The 17401-nt window shown below is 39.5% G+C and overlaps 2 protein-coding genes and 2 non-coding genes across 7 annotated transcripts; 3 read left to right on the top strand and 1 right to left on the bottom strand.

Annotated features, from left to right (window-relative positions):
- Positions 1-1714: 1714 nt before the first annotated feature.
- Positions 1715-7637, bottom strand: mdh1b (malate dehydrogenase 1B, NAD (soluble)). Of its 2 annotated transcripts, none has more exons than XM_027025797.2 (9): positions 7608-7637; positions 7377-7489; positions 7110-7244; positions 6585-6727; positions 5600-6114; positions 5176-5317; positions 3483-3658; positions 2310-2449; positions 1715-2129 (listed from the first exon to the last, which is right to left on the bottom strand). In XM_027025797.2, exons 1-9 carry the CDS (start codon positions 7627-7629, stop codon positions 2082-2084), a joined length of 1434 nt encoding a protein of 477 aa, XP_026881598.2. In that variant the 5' UTR covers positions 7630-7637; the 3' UTR covers positions 1715-2081. The 2 variants fall into 2 exon arrangements, with proteins under 2 accessions (XP_026881598.2, XP_035390890.1); XM_035534997.1 differs by having other exon boundaries at positions 3483-3610.
- Positions 2688-2770, top strand: trnal-uaa. Its single transcript has one exon. It is a non-coding gene; the product is annotated as a tRNA-Leu (tRNA).
- Positions 2956-3038, top strand: trnal-uaa. Its single transcript has one exon. It is a non-coding gene; the product is annotated as a tRNA-Leu (tRNA).
- Positions 7638-7897: 260 nt separating the features above from the next.
- On the top strand, positions 7898-15322 carry fastkd2 (FAST kinase domains 2). 3 transcript variants are annotated; one of them, XM_027025804.2, is made up of 12 exons: positions 7898-7972; positions 8850-9521; positions 9638-9741; positions 9843-9951; positions 10101-10224; positions 10773-10912; positions 12246-12418; positions 12702-12865; positions 13628-13753; positions 14022-14103; positions 14346-14460; positions 15066-15322. In XM_027025804.2, the coding sequence occupies exons 2-12, from the start codon at positions 8895-8897 to the stop codon at positions 15165-15167; spliced, it is 1866 nt and encodes a 621-aa protein (XP_026881605.2). In that variant the 5' UTR covers positions 7898-7972; positions 8850-8894; the 3' UTR covers positions 15168-15322. The 3 variants fall into 3 exon arrangements, with proteins under 3 accessions (XP_026881605.2, XP_026881603.2, XP_026881604.2); XM_027025802.2 differs by having other exon boundaries at positions 13526-13753; XM_027025803.2 differs by lacking the exon at positions 9843-9951 and having other exon boundaries at positions 9638-9796; positions 13526-13753.
- The last annotated feature ends 2079 nt before the right edge of the window (positions 15323-17401 follow it).

The raw sequence follows: 17401 nt of genomic DNA, 5'->3' as shown, positions 1-17401 counted from the left end.
CATTTCCTAAGATGGGAAGTAGTTAATAAAATGACTACAGATGAGATCTAGTAGTTCACTAGGTGTTCTCTAAGGTATCGTGGGGCAAGATAATTCAGTGCTTTGTTTGTCATTAGAAGTATTTTTATAATCAATACTAAATTTTACTGGGAGCCAAAGTAGCTAAGATAGCAGTGATGTGATCAAATTTTCTAGTTCTAGTAAGAACGCTGGCTGCTGCATTTTGAGCTAGATGGAGCTTGTTTATGCAATACAGCCAGATGCTAAGGCATTACAGTAGTCCTGTCTTGAAGTGATAAATGCATGGACTAGCTTTTCTGCATCATGTGAGGATAGCATGTTCCTAATCTTTGCAATGTTCCTGAGGTGGAGAAATGTGGTCCTAGAAATATTTACATGAGCACTGAATGAGACACTGGGATCCATAATTACTCCAAGATCTTTAACTGTTAGAGAAGATGTGATTAGAGAAGGAGACGATTGAGGTTCGTTGAGTAATTAGAGATAGACAATTCAGGTAGACAATTACACGATTCATCTAATTATCTAAACAGATCATAATATTTATAATGATTTTTTGGAATATTCAGTTGTCTTCTTGTAAACATTTCAAAACAGAAGCAATTCTTTGATGGATGCTGCTCGAGAGATTATTATGATCATAGAGGTTTTGGGGCCTAATGCCAATGCAGAGAAATCAGTTCACTGAGTCTAGAAGAGTATTAGAGTATGGCATTTCAAAGGTAAGCACCTGATTTCCAGCAAGGAACATGTTAATACGCTACAGTTTCTCCAAGCCATCATTGATAGTTTGTTCTCACAAGATTTTGGTTTAGAGCTGACAAATTGTCTGGCACATCTGGATCCCTTCATGTGGCCAAAATCAAGGGAGTCTCTTGTTCCAGCTAGAGAGAAGGATATCCATATTGAAAGCCAAGTAGAGAATTCAATGACAAGTAGGGAAGAAGTTCAGAAGAAGTAGAATTCAGAAGTTGGAAACTCTACAGTGAACAAATTGGGAAGATCCTCAAGGTGTTATTAACTGGCAAACTCTGCTGAGTGTAAAATAAGTTTCTCAGCTCTTAGTGACACTTCCATAAATACAAGGAATCACACAAGCAATCAACTCTGGAGTTTTCTTAAATGACATACATGTGCATGGCCTACACATTAAGATGTTTAACCCACACCCTTATATTCAGTCTTGGCTCAGGAAAACAGGAAAGGAGGCGCATACTAGAACAACTAGGCTACTGTCGGCTATTTCTTGAAAACAATTCATTCAAATTTGGTTGTTTTTGCAGTTTAATGTCTATACATAGACTAGAGAATGAAAGAATGTTGTGAAACTTTCATAGTGTTTACATACAACAAATGTATTCAGAAAATAAAAATGCAGTTTTTCCTGTTCCATATTAAGGATAAGACAATAAAAATTCTGATCAGTAAAAAGGCTGTACTAATTATATTCTTACAGATAAGCATATGAAGTTAAATGACTCCTGCCTATGATTCAGGGTTAGCCAGACATAAATATTTGCAATCCAATGAATATTGTGGATTTTTTTTAATGTGGCTAAAATTATAGAAATATGTTTATTGTATGTTTATTGTGTTTACAATTAATAAGTATTTTTCAGTAATAAAAACAGTGATGTGTTGTTTGGAAATATTTCAAAATATCTTGAAAGTAAAACAAACAAAACCTCACATGCATTTGTTCATGTTTGTGTATTAGTCTGCGATCCACAAGGGAGCGCTATTACCTATTACCACATTGGTTGCTTTTGTGCGCCTCCTGTAGTGTCATCCCTCACCAACCAGAGCTCACAGCCTGAACTGACAGCTTGAAAAGTCCACTCTCTTCTCAATCTTACAAACTGCAGCTTTAATTAGTGACTTCATCTAGCTGACCCTGTTTGTCTGAAAATAAAATGTTCTGCTCATTACTAGGCATAGGCATCATGCAGGGGCTTCTGGGGATGTATTACTTTTATTTTAATAAGGCTGGTTATTTTTAAAAATGTTTTAAAGACATTTTGTCTGGTTAATTCAGAGAGGCCGGTTTTATGACATCACTTTCAGGTAGTTGGATCCTTCTTCCTAACTCCATCTGCAATGTCTTTCTCCTACCAGACAAAAAGAAAGTAAGAAAATTTGTGAATACTCATTATCTGTGGTAATGTAAGGTGAAGCAAACATATTTATCCTTGATTTAGGATTCTTGTTAGACGCTTTTATATGCTTAGAAGATATTCAGATCTATTCTTAATCAGTAAACAATTTGTTGTATGTTTCCATGCACTCACCACCATGAGCTCATTAATAGCAATGTCCAGTTTACACTTCAGTTCATCGTCGATGGTGATATCAGAGTGCACAGACCAGGAGCCATGGCAGAAGCTGACAGGCACAGAGAAGACCAGGCCCACAGGAATCCCGAAGTGACCTGGAGAATCAGACATGGTAGTACTGGGGGTGAAACACTGGGATGAAATACTAAGGGGCAGGTCAGACTAGCTCTGGCAGACCTAGGGAAGAGGGTAGGGACTGCTTTAGGTTGCTTTGTTATGGTGGCAATGGTGGAAGCAAACTTTAGGGTAAGTTATTCGTCCAGACTATGAAGATCACCCAGACAGGTATTCATGGGTTTTTGTCTGTTTGTCTTACTGCTAGAAAACAAGCAAACCAGGGTGGCCGAGTGGTTAAGGCGTTGGACTTAAGATCCAATGGATGTATGTCCTCGTGGGTTCGATCCCCACTCCTGGTAGGTGTTACCTTTAATGGTAATGTTCAACACCAATGTTCTAACTAGTATTAAAAACAAACTTTAAGGTAAATTATTCCTCCAGACTGTGTACCTCTTCATATTAGAAACTAGGTGCTGCCATTATAACACATGGGTTTTTGTTTATTTTCTTGAGTGTCTCCAAATGCCAGAAAGAAAAGAAGCACACCAGGATGGCCGAGTGGTTAAGGCGTTGGACTTAAGATCCAATGGATGCATGTCCCCGTGGGTTCGAACCCCACTCCTGGTAGGTGTTGCATTTAATTATGATAGTCAACACCAAAAATGCTGTTTCATAACACTGAGAATATTTATAAGCTGGAAGCTGTCTTATTGTTCACAATCTTGAAGGACAACTGTTACAATGTATTACTCTTTCAGCCAAAACATATACAGAAAAGACACCTACTTATCAACATATACAAATCTGACACTGGGAAACAGGCTTTAATAAAACTAGTGTATAAATTACACCATAGATTTATTGACCAATTGACTTTTTTATGTTCAGATAGGATATCACTGTTTATCAATGATAATAGTTATTTTGGTTTGAAATGCCAATGCCACAGCTCATAGCTTGTTTCTTGTTTCTAGTACTACCGATTATAGCAACTCTCTTGAAGGTGCAACTGTTGAAACACTTGATCTTGTTGAATATGTTTGCATCTGTAAGCAGGTTTGCAGGTCTTACCTGTACTTGGTACACCTAGTGAGAAGATCTCATGATGTAAAGAACCATCATACCATGCACACACTACTGAGATGATTCCATTGCTCGCTGATATGGCTGCCGGCCTGTTAGTTCTGAGGGATATGGCACTGTGACGTGAAGAGACCAAAGTGGGGAAGTCGTCCTTCAACCACTTTCTTCAAATAGAAAATGTAGATGAAGATTATTTGGATGATCATTAAGAGATGAGCTTGGAAAGTATTTAAATTGGTGAGGTGGTTGGTTTACAAAATGTGTAAATTTATGAATCAAGGCATCTAACCAGATGGGCAGAGTCTGGCTGCTCGGGTGTACCCAGCTGGTTAACCAAGGAAATCATTTTCATTCATATGACATTTCCAACTCTGCTGGTATTACTGCAGTGCAGTACAGTTTTCCTTTTTTTCTGTCTAGTTGCACACAGAGCTAATCTACCTAAAATAGATCACCTCAGTTCACTTCAAAATTTATTTGCATAGTGCTTTTTACAAAAGTATCACAAAGTAGCTTTACAGAAATCAGCTGTGCTGGGAATTCAGGTCTGGGCCCCTAGTAAGCAAGTCCAATGTAATTGTTTGTAAATTGGGCCAGCCAAGGGTCCCCTCTTGAGTCTTGGTCTTCCCTTGGTTCAAGGTTTCTTTCTGAATCCATCCAGTGAGTTTTTCCTTGATACTTTTGCCACTGGCTTGCTCATTAGGGATCTGGACCCATACATGTGTAAAGCTGCTTTGTGACAACACCTGTTAGAAAAAGCGCTATATAAATAAACTTGACTTTGGCAAGGAAAAAGTCCCTAAGCACATGAGGAAGAAACCAAGAGAAACTGAGAGAAACCAAGGCTCAGAAGAGTAACCCATTCTCCGCTGCTTGACACCAGATGGCAAAGTAACAACATATTACCTCACACACTGTGAGGTAATCATCATTAATGATGTGCAGACCTCACTGACTTCAGACTTAAATGGCAAGCACTAGGTAAGGCCTCCACAAGGTACTATTAGCACATAACTAAGTCCCAATTTAATTCAAAGCCAGTTATTCCTATGCTTTCTTTTTTCAAGACAAAGTAAAAACAAATTGGTATGCAATCTAAATACATAGTTAATACAGGTACAAAACCTGACTTTCACATAGTGAACATGAGCTCCACCTACCTCATGTGAATTGAACTACCTTTAATAATACATGCTGAATGTAATCTTTTAAGGCATTTACAAAAATTAATTTCCCCATATTAACATCATATATGCAGTGACAAAGCCAGTCATTATAAGTGGAGCGAAAGCAGATGTAAGCATATTTATCTCATTTACACTGACATACAGCATTGCTCACATTTTTTTTTACAGTATTTAAATGTTGAAGATCCCCCTAAATGCATCACAGCACTGGGAACAAAATATTAATCAAAATTATTAAAACAAACAAAAAATGTTAAAACACATAAATAAATGTAAGTAAACAATCTTAATATAATATTGGTCTTCTTATTGATATAATAAGATTTAATCCCAACTAAAATTGGTACATGTTTAATTTTAAAGAACTTTAAAGAAATTTTAATTTAATTTTAAAGAATTTTAAAGAAAGATGATTTTTAACATGGCTTGGTAAACTATAAGACAGTAATGATGACTTGATGACTGTGCAAGATTTTTTGAGTTGTATAACTTACTGATCATAAACCATCTCCAGGACTGGGTGAGAGAAGCCTGCAGGTCCACAGATTGCCCCCTTATATCTGAAAACCTTAGCTCTCTGGAGGTCGATGTGGAAAGTGCCACTGATGTTGCCCCAAACAATGACATCAGAAATATCTGGCAATTTTACGAGAATTAAAAAAAAATATTTTAACTGAGACCAATTGCCTTGCACAAAGCAGTAAAATTAGAGGGTACATTTATTTTTTTACTTAACATTTATTTACATGCCCCGTGATTTAATAATAATTATAATTATTCAATAACATAATTGAATGTTATCTGTCCTGTGTCTCAGGCTCTTAATGTAACTGAAGTATGCTAGGTCAAGATGCAGCCCTCAAAGCCTAGTGATAATATTCAATCATTAAAAATCCTTCCTTTAAGTTGACTTCTTACCAGGGCTCTTCACTGCCAGCTTCTCTGCGAGCTGAGCCCTCGCCTGGCCCTCCAGTTGTGTTGCTATGGCAACAAAGCGTTTGGGACAGATGGAAGTCACGCTCTCGATCAGCAGTGAGCACTTTAGATTGACATATACAGTCCCTGCCACCAGCACTCGGACGTCAGGGTGCGCGTTGCCTTCCATGAGCTGCCCGTACAGGCGGTAGCGCTCCGCCACCTTGGTCAGCACAATAGCCTCACTGCTCCGTCCTTCCCTCCCATTGTACATGGGCGGCCCATCGTCCAGGAAGATGATGAGGCCGGCGGAGAGGAACGCCTGGCTCATGTCACAGTGGATGGTGATCTCATGCAGCTGGGCCAGGGCCAGATCCTCAACTTCCATTTTGAGGGCCAGCAGAGACTCTTCGGTGGCGTCCATGTCTAACAGGTGCAGGCTAATGGTGGGAACGGCCCTGAACGGCCCAGCGGTGAACAACAGGGGAATCAGGGTGAAGCAAGTGGGATTCAGAGCACTGCAAAGGTACATAAGACACACAAACATACTAATACAAATGTGAACAGCTTCACCATATTAAAGAAAACACACAAAGTAATAACTATCCCCCAGAATCCCTCTGCATCTCCAGAAACAAACATTTTAAATCTTTCTGCGATTAATTTACTGTGATCTCAATTTACTGATTTAATGGCCACTACCACTAATGTCATTCAGTGATACTATACTGACAGTATTTGTTTCATGTGAAGTAGTGGTTAAAAGAACAGTGACAATCATTTGTAAGTAATGATTTATTGGTTCACTGATCTGGTCACATGTCTAACCACATGACTTATTTTTATGATATATCATGTTGTTAGTCCTAACCTATGAGAAGCAAGACTGAAAGACTGTGAGCACTCCATATTGGCTACTTCATCTTCAGCCTTTAGTTTTGGTCTCACACCTTGCACACCTTCAAAGCAGTCTGCATCTCAATCTCACCTGCTGACCCAAATGTGAAAGGGTTTGAGGAGGTCACGCCTGTGCTCTTCCTCCTGTGCACACAGCTCGGTTGTCCGCAGGTTCTCTGATGCAATTTTCACCATCAGGTCCGTTCCCATATCAGAAGTGACACCATAATATCCCTGAGACAGGGGTGGGAAACAATTCTGAAATGCCAAGAACTGAACCCAGAAGCCTTAGAAAATCTGGTTAGTCAGAATGGGTGCAATTAATGATTTTAGATTAAGTCAGTGAGCTTTACTTTCTAAAGCCTGTTGTTATTGATAATACATGCTATGCTTTTTTTGCAAGAAAATATGTGAGTCCCTTTGGTCTGTGGAACAAAGACATCACATTTGTCTCTTTTTAACTAATTTGCCAGTAAAAGCTGGAACTTTTAAAAACACTGACATTAGCTACTCTCATAATTATTAACACAATAATTTCTTGGAGTCATTAATAACTATACAAGGCTTAATAACTATAATTAGGGTAATTATTTTTTTTACCCTCCAATGTGCTTACCTGGACATACTCGAGAAAATCACTGAATCCCCCGAGAAGCATGCCCTTGCCCCCACGATTGATCAGTTCCCTCCATATTATAGGACAGGTCTCATGTTTCCAGCCATTTGATGAACATGTGTCTTCAAGCCATTTCTGAGATATAAATAATATATAAAGGACAGCCTTAATGACACCATGCAGTACAAAAGTACAATACAATAGAGTCACGAGAGACTGTTACACTGAAGTCCAACTGAGCACCATCAGCCTTTGGCATGGTTGTACCTTCCAGTCACTGGGGTGCATACAAATTTTGTATATGCGGAAATCTGGCAGGACTCTTTGCAGTAAGTCAGCAAGTAGCTCGGCCTTAGCATAGTATGGACAATCTGCCTTTCCTATACAGAAAAAAAAAAAAAAACAGAAAAAACAAGAACTTTTATTCAGACCGTATTAATTACATATAACGCATAAATAGCTCATTCAAACGTGAAGAAACTACCGTTCCTTTCGGACCTGCTAGAACAAACTTGGCCATTTTTTTTGTTTAACTCAGTTGCTAGGTAACTGCTGGTGTTGCACAAAAGGTGACCGATTAGAAGCAAATTTCCGATTTGTCTTGTACCATGAAGCACTAGTTATATTTTTAAAATACCAGTTTCCTAATATCACTACAATACATTTCTAATATGAAAGTACACTTAGAGTTATATGGAAATATTTCAAACAATATGAAATATCGACTAGCTTTAAGACAGAACACTAAAATCTCTCAAAAGGAACTGTTTTTGATATTCAGACAAAGTCGGAAGTTACCGTAGGAGCTACAGATCATGGCTGCAGTCTGAAAATGTGAATGAAATGGGCTGAATAACTGAATGGTAAGCTTATTCCTAAAATATGGAATTATAGCTAATAAAGTTCAGCTTTTCATTAAAATGATGTGAGTTTTAAACTTCAGAAAATGCTACAACAAAGCTAAATATTAGCTATTATATTTGCTATTTAGCTAGCTATCTAGTTAGTTAACTATCTTAGGTTAGATAGCTTACGCTAACTAGATGTATAGTTAGTACGACTGTCAACAAATATTGAAAATTCGATTATACAACCAGACTGATAGACATAGTGAAATACGGGGCAAGCTGAAACGAGAGAATAATTCAGCATCAAACGTGGTAACATTGGCAGAGAGTGATTTGTGGCCACTAGACGACAAAACTGCGGAACTTTGACATACAGTTGTATGCAAACTGTGTTAGCCTACCAGTCCAGCACTAGCAACCTGACGGTTTTCACAGCTTGAAATAAGTATGTCCTGATGTCCGTTAACATTTTTTTTTAATGCGAGCTAGCGTTTTGTGTGTTCCAGCGCCAATAATTTAAGTAGCCAGCTTTCCCCTTTTTAATAGCACTGTAAATTTTCCCTCTGAATTGTGCCTTATATTTATTTAAACTACTGTACGGACTAAATAGATATTGAAGGCTAGAGACAGAGGCTTCATGCATTGAAATGGTTTGATTATTATTTTCCGTTTCAGGTTGAGGAAAAGTCAAAAGGCATGTTTATGTTGGAATAAATATATCTATACAAGTAGTTATGTCTCTAGCTGTATTAATTTGGCCTCCTATGGACATCATGAGCAAAAACAGATGTGACAGCATCTCCCGCTACATTATACTACAATACTACAAATACATTTTAATTTGAAGTGAAATGTGGATGAAATGAAAAGCTTTTTTGCTCTTTATTTCTAGGTCCCACTGCTTGGTTAAACCATCTTTCTTTTCTACATTGTCAACATGTATGTATTGAAGACAGGTGAAGAGATGTTAAGAGGGGTCATCATCTTTAGCAGGGTTATATCTCCATGGAAACAGCACAATCTACATTCACAGATTAAGCCTGTCATTCACAGCTGTAGAGATGATTGTGCGGTGCATCATTTACAGTCCCTGTTACAAGGACATGCTTTTAACAATGTGAGATATTTCTGTGAAGGAGTAACGCAGGCACCAAGTTTTGAAGGACATGTTAGTAATCAGTCTCGGTTTCAAGCTCATACTGGAAGAAACAAAGACGCCCCTGGAAAAGCAGAAGCGAATGTACCTTTCCACACTAAGCTCCAGGAATGTCTCTCCCCTTCCGATGTCTTGGACCTAATGGAGAAATGCACGCCAACTCATGGGCAAGTCAGCAAGAGCTTGACAAGGATGTGGAATACAACCAAAAAGATGTCAAGTGAGCAGAGGCGATTTGAGCTCAAGCTGATGTCCGAGCACCCGGTCTTCCAGTGTCTGTTCCAAAGGGCCAGGGTGCACGCCCCCCACATGTCCGCCATTGACCTGGCCTACACCCTGCTGGCTGCTATCAAGCTAGGTGTTTCTCAGCGCAGCCTTGTTGTGCAGACGTTGCTGCGTGTCCTACAGGTGGCGTATTGTGATCCTTTTTCCAGAAAAGCGACTCATATTTCAGTACTGCCTTTCTAGCTTGGCTTAAATGCGATTGCATAATTGGTTGTGTGCGCTCTGTTTTCTCTTCACAGGAAAGGCTGAATCAGTTTGATGAGAAGTCTCTGTGCATCCTTGCCACCTGCCTGGAAAAGATGGAAACTGACAAAAACACAGATGCGCTTAAGCAGGGTTTGAAGTATGACAGCCTCCAACAGCCGAAGTGGTCTAACTACCAAACGGCTGAAATTGCTGTGAGTGCTGTGACTATGTTCTTCAAAATACTCTCTGTGTTCTAAGGTTGCTGTTGGAAGACCAACTTCCGACGATCCAGAATGTGATGCTTCTACAGACCCTGATGCAATTGTTTGGGAACAATGCTCCGCCAGCCATGAGGCGGAAGCTGGAGGTTGGATAACCGTCTTGTGGGTCTTTATAGTAGACAAACAATTTGTGCACAAAGTCCTTTACATAAATATTGGGAAAATAAGCTGCAGGGCTATTAATATGTCATAGATATCTGTTTTTTTAATCATCAGCCCTTCATGTTTCCTCCAGGCAAAGGCCCTATCTATGGCAGACGAGTTCACTCTTCCCAATGCCCTGCACATGCTGACCACCTTGGCCACCATGCACTTGAATTCCAAGCCGCTTCTAGACATCTGCAGTAGGAAGATAGCTGGTAAATGGAGCATTTACCCTTTACCCTAAATACCTTGTGCTCATGCCAGCTTGAATCTAGTCCAACAAGCTTATAAGCTTAAAACTTGTCCAGAAAAGTGGTCTTCATACTACTTTTTATGTATGTATAGTACAATTGTTTTTAATTCACCATTTTTAATTTTGTCATTTTTAATGATAATTTTAAAGTGTTTTAAAAGGAACAGGAGAAAAAAAAATTTGTAAAAAGAAAAAATGTGTGTGAGCTCCTGTTTCTCTCGAAACGTGAACTATACTGCAGTCATTAGTATGATTTATATATAGATAGATAGATAGATAGATATAAAATCATGCTAATGATTAGCATGTAAATAATCACTGCAAATTTTTTTATTTTTTTTGCTCATTTGACACAACTTTTTTTTTGTTAACATACCTTCTATGATGGCCTTTTTAAATGAAACCCTAGAAGAAGAATATCGAGCCAATTTATTTATTTTATTTTTTTTGCAAGATCTATTATTGTTCCTTGAAAGATGCTGAAGTTACTGCTTATGCTTTCCCCACCAGACAACGTGCACAGTGTACCCTTTACCAGACTTCTGGCGTGTCTGAAGTCCTGCCGTGAGCTGAACTACAGGAACTTTTTTCTCTTCTCCTCCATCTCAGACTACTTGGCCAACACACTTAGCATGTGGAGCAACAAACAGGTCAGATGTTCCCATCCCTCTAGTTGGTGATAGGGCAGGGAAGAGGTACTACTGGATGATTTTACAAAGCTAGGTTACTTGAATTTTAAAAAATGAGCTAGATTCAAGTGGAGTGTTTTGAGTTTTTTGTTTTTAACCATAAAGGCCATACTGAATATTTCTAATTAAGTTCTGTGTAAAATCACCTATCGTAGGGATACTTATCCTTATACTTAAACCTATTTTCTTATTTGGTAACTTTTGAAACCTCCACTAGTTTCAACACCATTGGTCTGAGCTTTTTGTTTCTATACCAGTACAGAGAAAGTTCCTATTTCCGGATACCTGCTGCTATCATTTTCAGCTATGCAGCATATCTTGTCTCGTTGAGTTGACAGTATGTCATAACATGTCTGTGCCAGGACGAGCCCCCCTCTGGCCACCAGGGAGAGGCCTCGAGTCAGGCACACTACCAATCAGGCTTGATGCCCAACAGTTGTGCTAGGTCTATATAAGCCCAGTGACCCAGTCACTCCATGCTGTGTCTTTGCTAAAGTGTTGAGCCAAGCTCCTAGCTGGTAACTCTGGGTATTGAGCTCTGTGAGCCCTTGTGTTACACCTCTCTTCTGCTTTTCGAGGGTGTCTGTGTTTTTACACATCCCCTCCCTTCTCCAGTTTTCCCTCTCAAGTCTATCTCTCTCTCTCTCTCTCTCTCTCTCTCTCAAGGCTTCCCTTAGTCACTAAAGCACCTCCCTGTTTTCTGGTTTTGTTTGGTAAGTTTTAGAGTTTGTTTTTCCCCACTGCGTTGGGGCTGCTATTCTTCCCATGGCATCCTTTGTTTTCCCTTTTTTCCACACTTGGTGTGGTGTTTTTTTCCACCCCTTTTTCGTCCTCCATTCCTTTTAAGCGTGATGTATGTGCAGGTTGTTTAATGGCCGCCACAGTTTCGCGGGTGCTCATTTGCCTCGCAACGAAACAGCCGGGGTTTGACTCCCCACCTTTGTTTTTTTTTCCTTCTCTTGTTTTACCGATTCTAAGATCTAACTGTTTTGCACACCGGCTCACCATCATTAATGTGTGGTAGCTCACCCAGTAGAGTGTTGGTGTTATTAACTATCTGACGTGGGTTCGAGCCCTGTTACAGAGTCATAAATCACATAGGCAAGTCTATTATGAACTTTGCTTCCTTCTTTACTAATTTAGCCTCATAGTTCCAGTAAAAAACTATAAAAGCAAAGCTTGCACATACAGTTCAGTCAGATCTTGGCTGATTATGTACATTTAGTGTAAGGGGAAAATTATGACTACTTTAAAGACACAGTTGTTCACAACACCCCATGATAATGGTTTGCAGGTGATCTTCTTCCTGTTGGAGTTTGAGGGACTTGGGTTCTACCCCGTCGCCCTGTTAGACGCATTTGCTGGGAAAGTAATCCTGAATCCAGATAGCCTTTCATTCAGAGACCTTCTCAGCATCCTGAAGGCCTACTCATCTCTCAACCACGATCTGAAAGGCAATCAGCAAGAGTAGGCTAGACCTATCGATGCAGACCTTTTACACAACTTTGTACTAGATAGTAATGCAGTGCCTTTGACACTCTATGCAACTCTGTCTTATTATTATTTTAAACTTGCCAAATGCACCAGTAAAATGTGTAGCTATATATGTGACCACTGACTGTAGGTGCAAGTGTCTAATAAACCGGTGATTTGTTCATATTGTGCAGCTCTGCTTCTAGATCAGTTAAGGCATCCACAGCACTAATTCTGCCTTTGAGTTCCTGCTCTCTCTCTCTCTCTCTACATTCAGGTTCTTGGCTAACATGACCCGTGTGCTCGAGTCCTACCTCCCCAAAATGAGCAGCTTGGACTTGCTGAAAGCTGTCAGCTGCCTCAGCGTGCTCGGCCACTTCCCTCAGGCTCCACTGCAAGAGTTGCTTCAGGAGCAGCATCTGGGGGAGCTGCTTCAGAGAGGTCAGCATGCTGGCTCACTGTGCCTGGACTTTTCTTTTTTTTTTTCTCTCGTCTGCCTCATCTGTTCTCCTGTCTTCTCCTGGTTAATTATACCCTTATATATTTGTAGACATTTATTTAATGTTTATTGGTTTATCTCCTGTCAGTTTGTTCAGATGCTTTTTTGTAATTTAGAAAGATATTGCGGGTTCTGATTGGTCGTGAGACCCATCATTCAGTCTCAAAGCAAGGCAGCATATGTTAGCCCTGGCCATAAATCCACCTCTACCAAAATGAGACAATTCCTTGCTGTAAGTCAAGTACTACCAGTCACACATGGCATGTTGGAGCAATGTTAGCTGCTGTTCTGTGTAACAATACCATCTTGCTCCCTTAGCCTTGTAATTTAAAGTGGATCCCCCATCCTGGATCTCACAAATGCAACATTTACTTTTTGTAGGTCCATTAATCTTGAACCATGCTGCTAATGGCCTCAACCCATAGGTTGAGGGTTATAACGACCTCTGTTATAACCCGTAGGTAGGAAGGTTATAAGGGGTTATAACGACCTCTGTTATAACCCGTAGGTAGGAAGGTTATAAGGGGTTATAACGACCTCTGTTATAACCCGTAGGTAGGAAGGTTATAAGGGGTTATAATGGTCTATGTTATAATCTGTAGGTAGGCCATATACTGCACAAGCAGAAAGGAAGCTGTACATGCTCGGTCTGTGCTTGCGGCTGGACAGGCCTGCTCTCCTTCCTATGCTTGCTCCTCTGCCAGACCTCCACAGCGTCCTGTTCCCACACCAGCGCCCTGTCAACCCAGGCTTGGTCAGTGCTCTGAAGAGCCTGGTAGGGGAGACTGCTGTGAAGGACTCGGTTGTCGTGGAGGGAGTGTATTTCATTGGTAAGGTTCTCTGATCTTCATGCTAGCACAGACTTACTGTGCAACCAATGTTTCCAACATTTTTATTTAAACTAGCAACATTGTTTTGACAATTACCTTAAAATAAAAATATAAAAAGTTTTATTCATTCTGTGAGTTAAGGTCTATTTTTTCATGATCACTTGCAAATGACCTGATTTAGTCAGGAGTTTATAGATTCTAGATAGCCCCAAAATTATGTCGTGATTCAGTATTGACAGGTGGAATTTTGGGCTTGGTTCTGTTCCAGACTGTGTGATCACTTTGTCTCCAGAAGCAAAGGATGTCTGTAGCCCTTCTAAACACCCCAGAACCTCTGAAAAACCCCAGAGGTAGCTTCACCAGTGGCCATAAAGTACATAATGTTAATTATGACTGTAAATGAATTAACACATAAATGGAATGCAATATATAATGAGTATTATTATTATAAATATTACTACTACTATTACTAATTATTGTAATAATAATTTATTATGCAATGTGGCAATTTCATTTGTGTAGAATAGATATGCTTACCGTGACTTATCCTAACTAAAGTAGAATGTGCTATAGTCAGTTTTTATCATTCCAGGATTGCAGTGCTCTCTGCTACCCCATCATCTTTTTGCTTTGGTACGACCCATCCTCGCAGTAGCCTGGCCATAAAAATACGTCACCTCCAGATACTGGGTTATGAACCTGTTCTGGTGAGCCTTTCCCACAGTACAATGCATGTCCTTGGTTGCATCACCTTACTCTAAAAGGCCTATTGGTTATAAACACTAAGGACAGGCTACACTAAAGTAGAAACAAGCAGCTCAGGAAAAACACAAAGGACTGAGTTTCTGAAGCGGTGGGATTTTTATTTTTTGGTGGGTGTATGTACAGTTGTGGCTGTATACATATAAAGTTTTGAGACTAGCACAAATTTTGGTTTTCACAAAGTTTACTGGCTCAGTTTTTTTTTTGTCAGATGTTTATATGGTATAGTGAAGTACAATGATAAGCATTTCATAGGTTTTTATAACTTTTTGCTTAAACTGGATGTAATGAAGACTGATATTTACAGTGTTGACCCTTCTTTTAAGACTTCTGCCAGTTTCTGGGCAAAAACCTTACTGTTAATTATGAGAAGTCAATGTAGCCTAGACAAATGTCATCATAGGTATAATTTAACTTGATTATAAGAGATATTCATGGTAGTGCTTATTAGGGTTTGTGAATCTGAAAATCTGTCAGAAACCCTGATAGGTTGTACATGTGTCATGACACAGTTCTTTTTAAAAACAGTTCCTCTGCCTCTTCCCACTAGGTGCCAATCCATGAACTGGAAACCTGCACCAACCAGGATAGGATTAAGGTGCTGAAGAACTTAATCTTCCTGCACCAAGAAAGTTCAAGAACAGAAGATTAGATGAAAGTGGACTGAAGTGGATTAGATATCTTTGCCAAGCACATATGCAAATCATGTATCAGCTTTTGAACTTGTATCAATAAAACTTTGATTCTTAACATTTCATCATTGTGTATTAAGCTGTTCACCATGACTGAACAGACAAGACTTACCAATCATGTCATCTTTTTTTTTGAAAATGTTTGAGAGACATTCCTAAAGGGTTCCAACTGAACTTTAATCCTAACAGAAATTACAGCCACTACTTAAGGTCAGTGCAATCTACTCTCTTTAAATGCAACAGGAGAATTATGAGACAAACCGTTAGCAGCTACGTTCAAAGAATCCATACATTTAATGAAGAAATAGATCATATTAAAAGCAAGATTAAATACACAGAATTCTGACCCCAGTCTGCTTTTTAAATGCCTGTATTTAATCCACCAACTAAATTCTGCTCCACAAATGCATGGGTGCACTCCTGTGCCTTGGAGCAATTACAAGGCAGACACATGCTTAGAGGAGTGAGATTTATTACAGACTGTAACAAAGGCAGCCACCCTACACAGGGCTCAAACCCAGGGCTGACAGGAAGCAGACATGAGCTCTGACCACCAAACCAAATAGCAGCCAGAGCACCTGTTTAACCTTCCTAAGTGACAGTCCCAGTCACAGGGGCAATTCCAAAATTATAGTTAGGATCACAGCCAACACAAACAGTTCTGGGAAACATTGTAAACAAGAAACAAAAATACATGGAAACAGAAAAGGGAAGCAGACTACAATGAAAAACAAGACTTACACGATCAGAGGTTTGCACCAGCAACAATGTAATGTGAACACAACAGAGGCTAGGATAACAATCTACAGCAAACTTAGACAGTAAATACAGGGTATAGATTCATAGACTAATGAGGGCTTACAAGGAACAGGTGGTACAAATTAAAGGGAAACAAACGAGGGGCAAAACAAGGAAGCCAAGCAGAACAAAGTTAATGTAAATAAGTAAACATAACTTTGCATTGCTTAACTGTTGCTTCCTTATGGATAAAGCTTCCATATGCCACGATCTCATTATTCAAAACAAATTTGATTTATTTTTTCTCATTGAGACTGGGCAGCAATCTGGGGACCACCTACATCTTAATTTCATTTAATTATCTGGCTAAGCCAAGAACCCAGAAAATAGGTGGTGGTCTGGCTGCTGGCCACTCTTAATGTGTCTGTCTGTACTTTTCATGAGGTATCCTCATTTGAATATTTGGTGTTGAAACTAACTGGCTCTTCACCCTTGTTTTTGTTGATCTAACAACCATCCAAAAAAATCATCAGACTTTTTGTCAGAAATCATTGAACTTCTTACTCCAGTTCTATGTGTTCTATGTGGTTTTAATGTCCATTTGGACACTGTTAATTTTCAGCTGAGTTACTATCTGTGCTTGACTATTTTTCTCTGACACAGCAAGTCGATTTTCCTACCCACTCCCATGGTCACACACTAGATCTAATCTGCTACTCTGGTCTAGATATTACTTCTGTTACTGGATCACTAGTTGGTATCTCTGATCACAAACTTATTGAAGCCACTGCTAGCATCCCAGTGACTCAGTCATGCACCAAATCTATCATTTCTTTCTGTAATATTAAAGATGTTGACCCTCTCTCTTTTCATCTCCGGTCCTCTCCTCTAATGTCAGTTTCAAAACTATCCTCTCCTGATCATATTCTCTCACATCATATATAATGAGTCAAGCTCTGGTCTACTTGAACAGGAAGCACATCTCAAGTTTAGGCAGGATTCCTCTGGACGTTCGTCTCCATAATTTACCCGAGCTGCACGCCTTGAAAACCACAGGTCGGCACCTTGAGCGCTTCTATAAGAAAACTGGCCTTAATGTTCTTTAAAGTAATCTATTCTGACCACATGCTCAATTATAGGTCTGCTCTGAATACTGCCCGTTCACACTTTTCTGTTCTGTTATTAATGGTCCTGGACATAAGCCCAAAACAACGTCTTCATCATTTGCTCCTTCTGGTACTCTGTGGTTTTCTTCATTTCTTTACAGAAAAAATAAGGAAATTAACCAGTATTTTTCCTCTGCTGTCCATACATCAAATTACTGGGACCCCCTTCTCACTCCTGCTACTGAACAATTTTCTGCCTCCTCTCTCACCCAACCTTCCATAACTTCTGAGCATATAACAAAAATAGCTCTAGCAGGTAGCAGGTAGACAGCTGCCAACTTGATCCTGGC

The sequence above is a fragment of the Electrophorus electricus genome, chromosome 16 (assembly GCF_013358815.1).
Source record: "Electrophorus electricus isolate fEleEle1 chromosome 16, fEleEle1.pri, whole genome shotgun sequence".
Taxonomy (NCBI): Eukaryota; Metazoa; Chordata; class Actinopteri; order Gymnotiformes; family Gymnotidae; genus Electrophorus; species Electrophorus electricus.
This window is presented reverse-complemented; position numbering and strand designations above follow the sequence as displayed.

What these genes read in the sequence shown, in the direction of transcription:
- fastkd2 (XM_027025802.2), top strand. Translation starts at nt 8,895, where the DNA reads ATGTATGTATTGAAGACAGGTGAAGAGATGTTAAGAGGGGTCATCATC. An exon ending in GGGGGAGCTGCTTCAGAGAG is followed by an intron (nt 12,866 to 13,525) that starts GTCAGCATGCTG and finishes TATAATCTGTAG; the next exon opens with GTAGGCCATATACTGCACAA. An exon ending in TGGGTTATGAACCTGTTCTG is followed by an intron (nt 14,461 to 15,065) that starts GTGAGCCTTTCC and finishes TCTTCCCACTAG; the next exon opens with GTGCCAATCCATGAACTGGA.
- mdh1b (XM_027025797.2), bottom strand. Translation starts at nt 7,629, where the DNA reads ATGGCCAAGTTTGTTCTAGCAG. An exon ending in ATTTTCTCGAGTATGTCCAG is followed by an intron (nt 6,728 to 7,109) that starts GTAAGCACATTG and finishes CCCCTGTCTCAG; the next exon opens with GGATATTATGGTGTCACTTC. An exon ending in TTTCACATTTGGGTCAGCAG is followed by an intron (nt 6,115 to 6,584) that starts GTGAGATTGAGA and finishes GTACCTTTGCAG; the next exon opens with TGCTCTGAATCCCACTTGCT.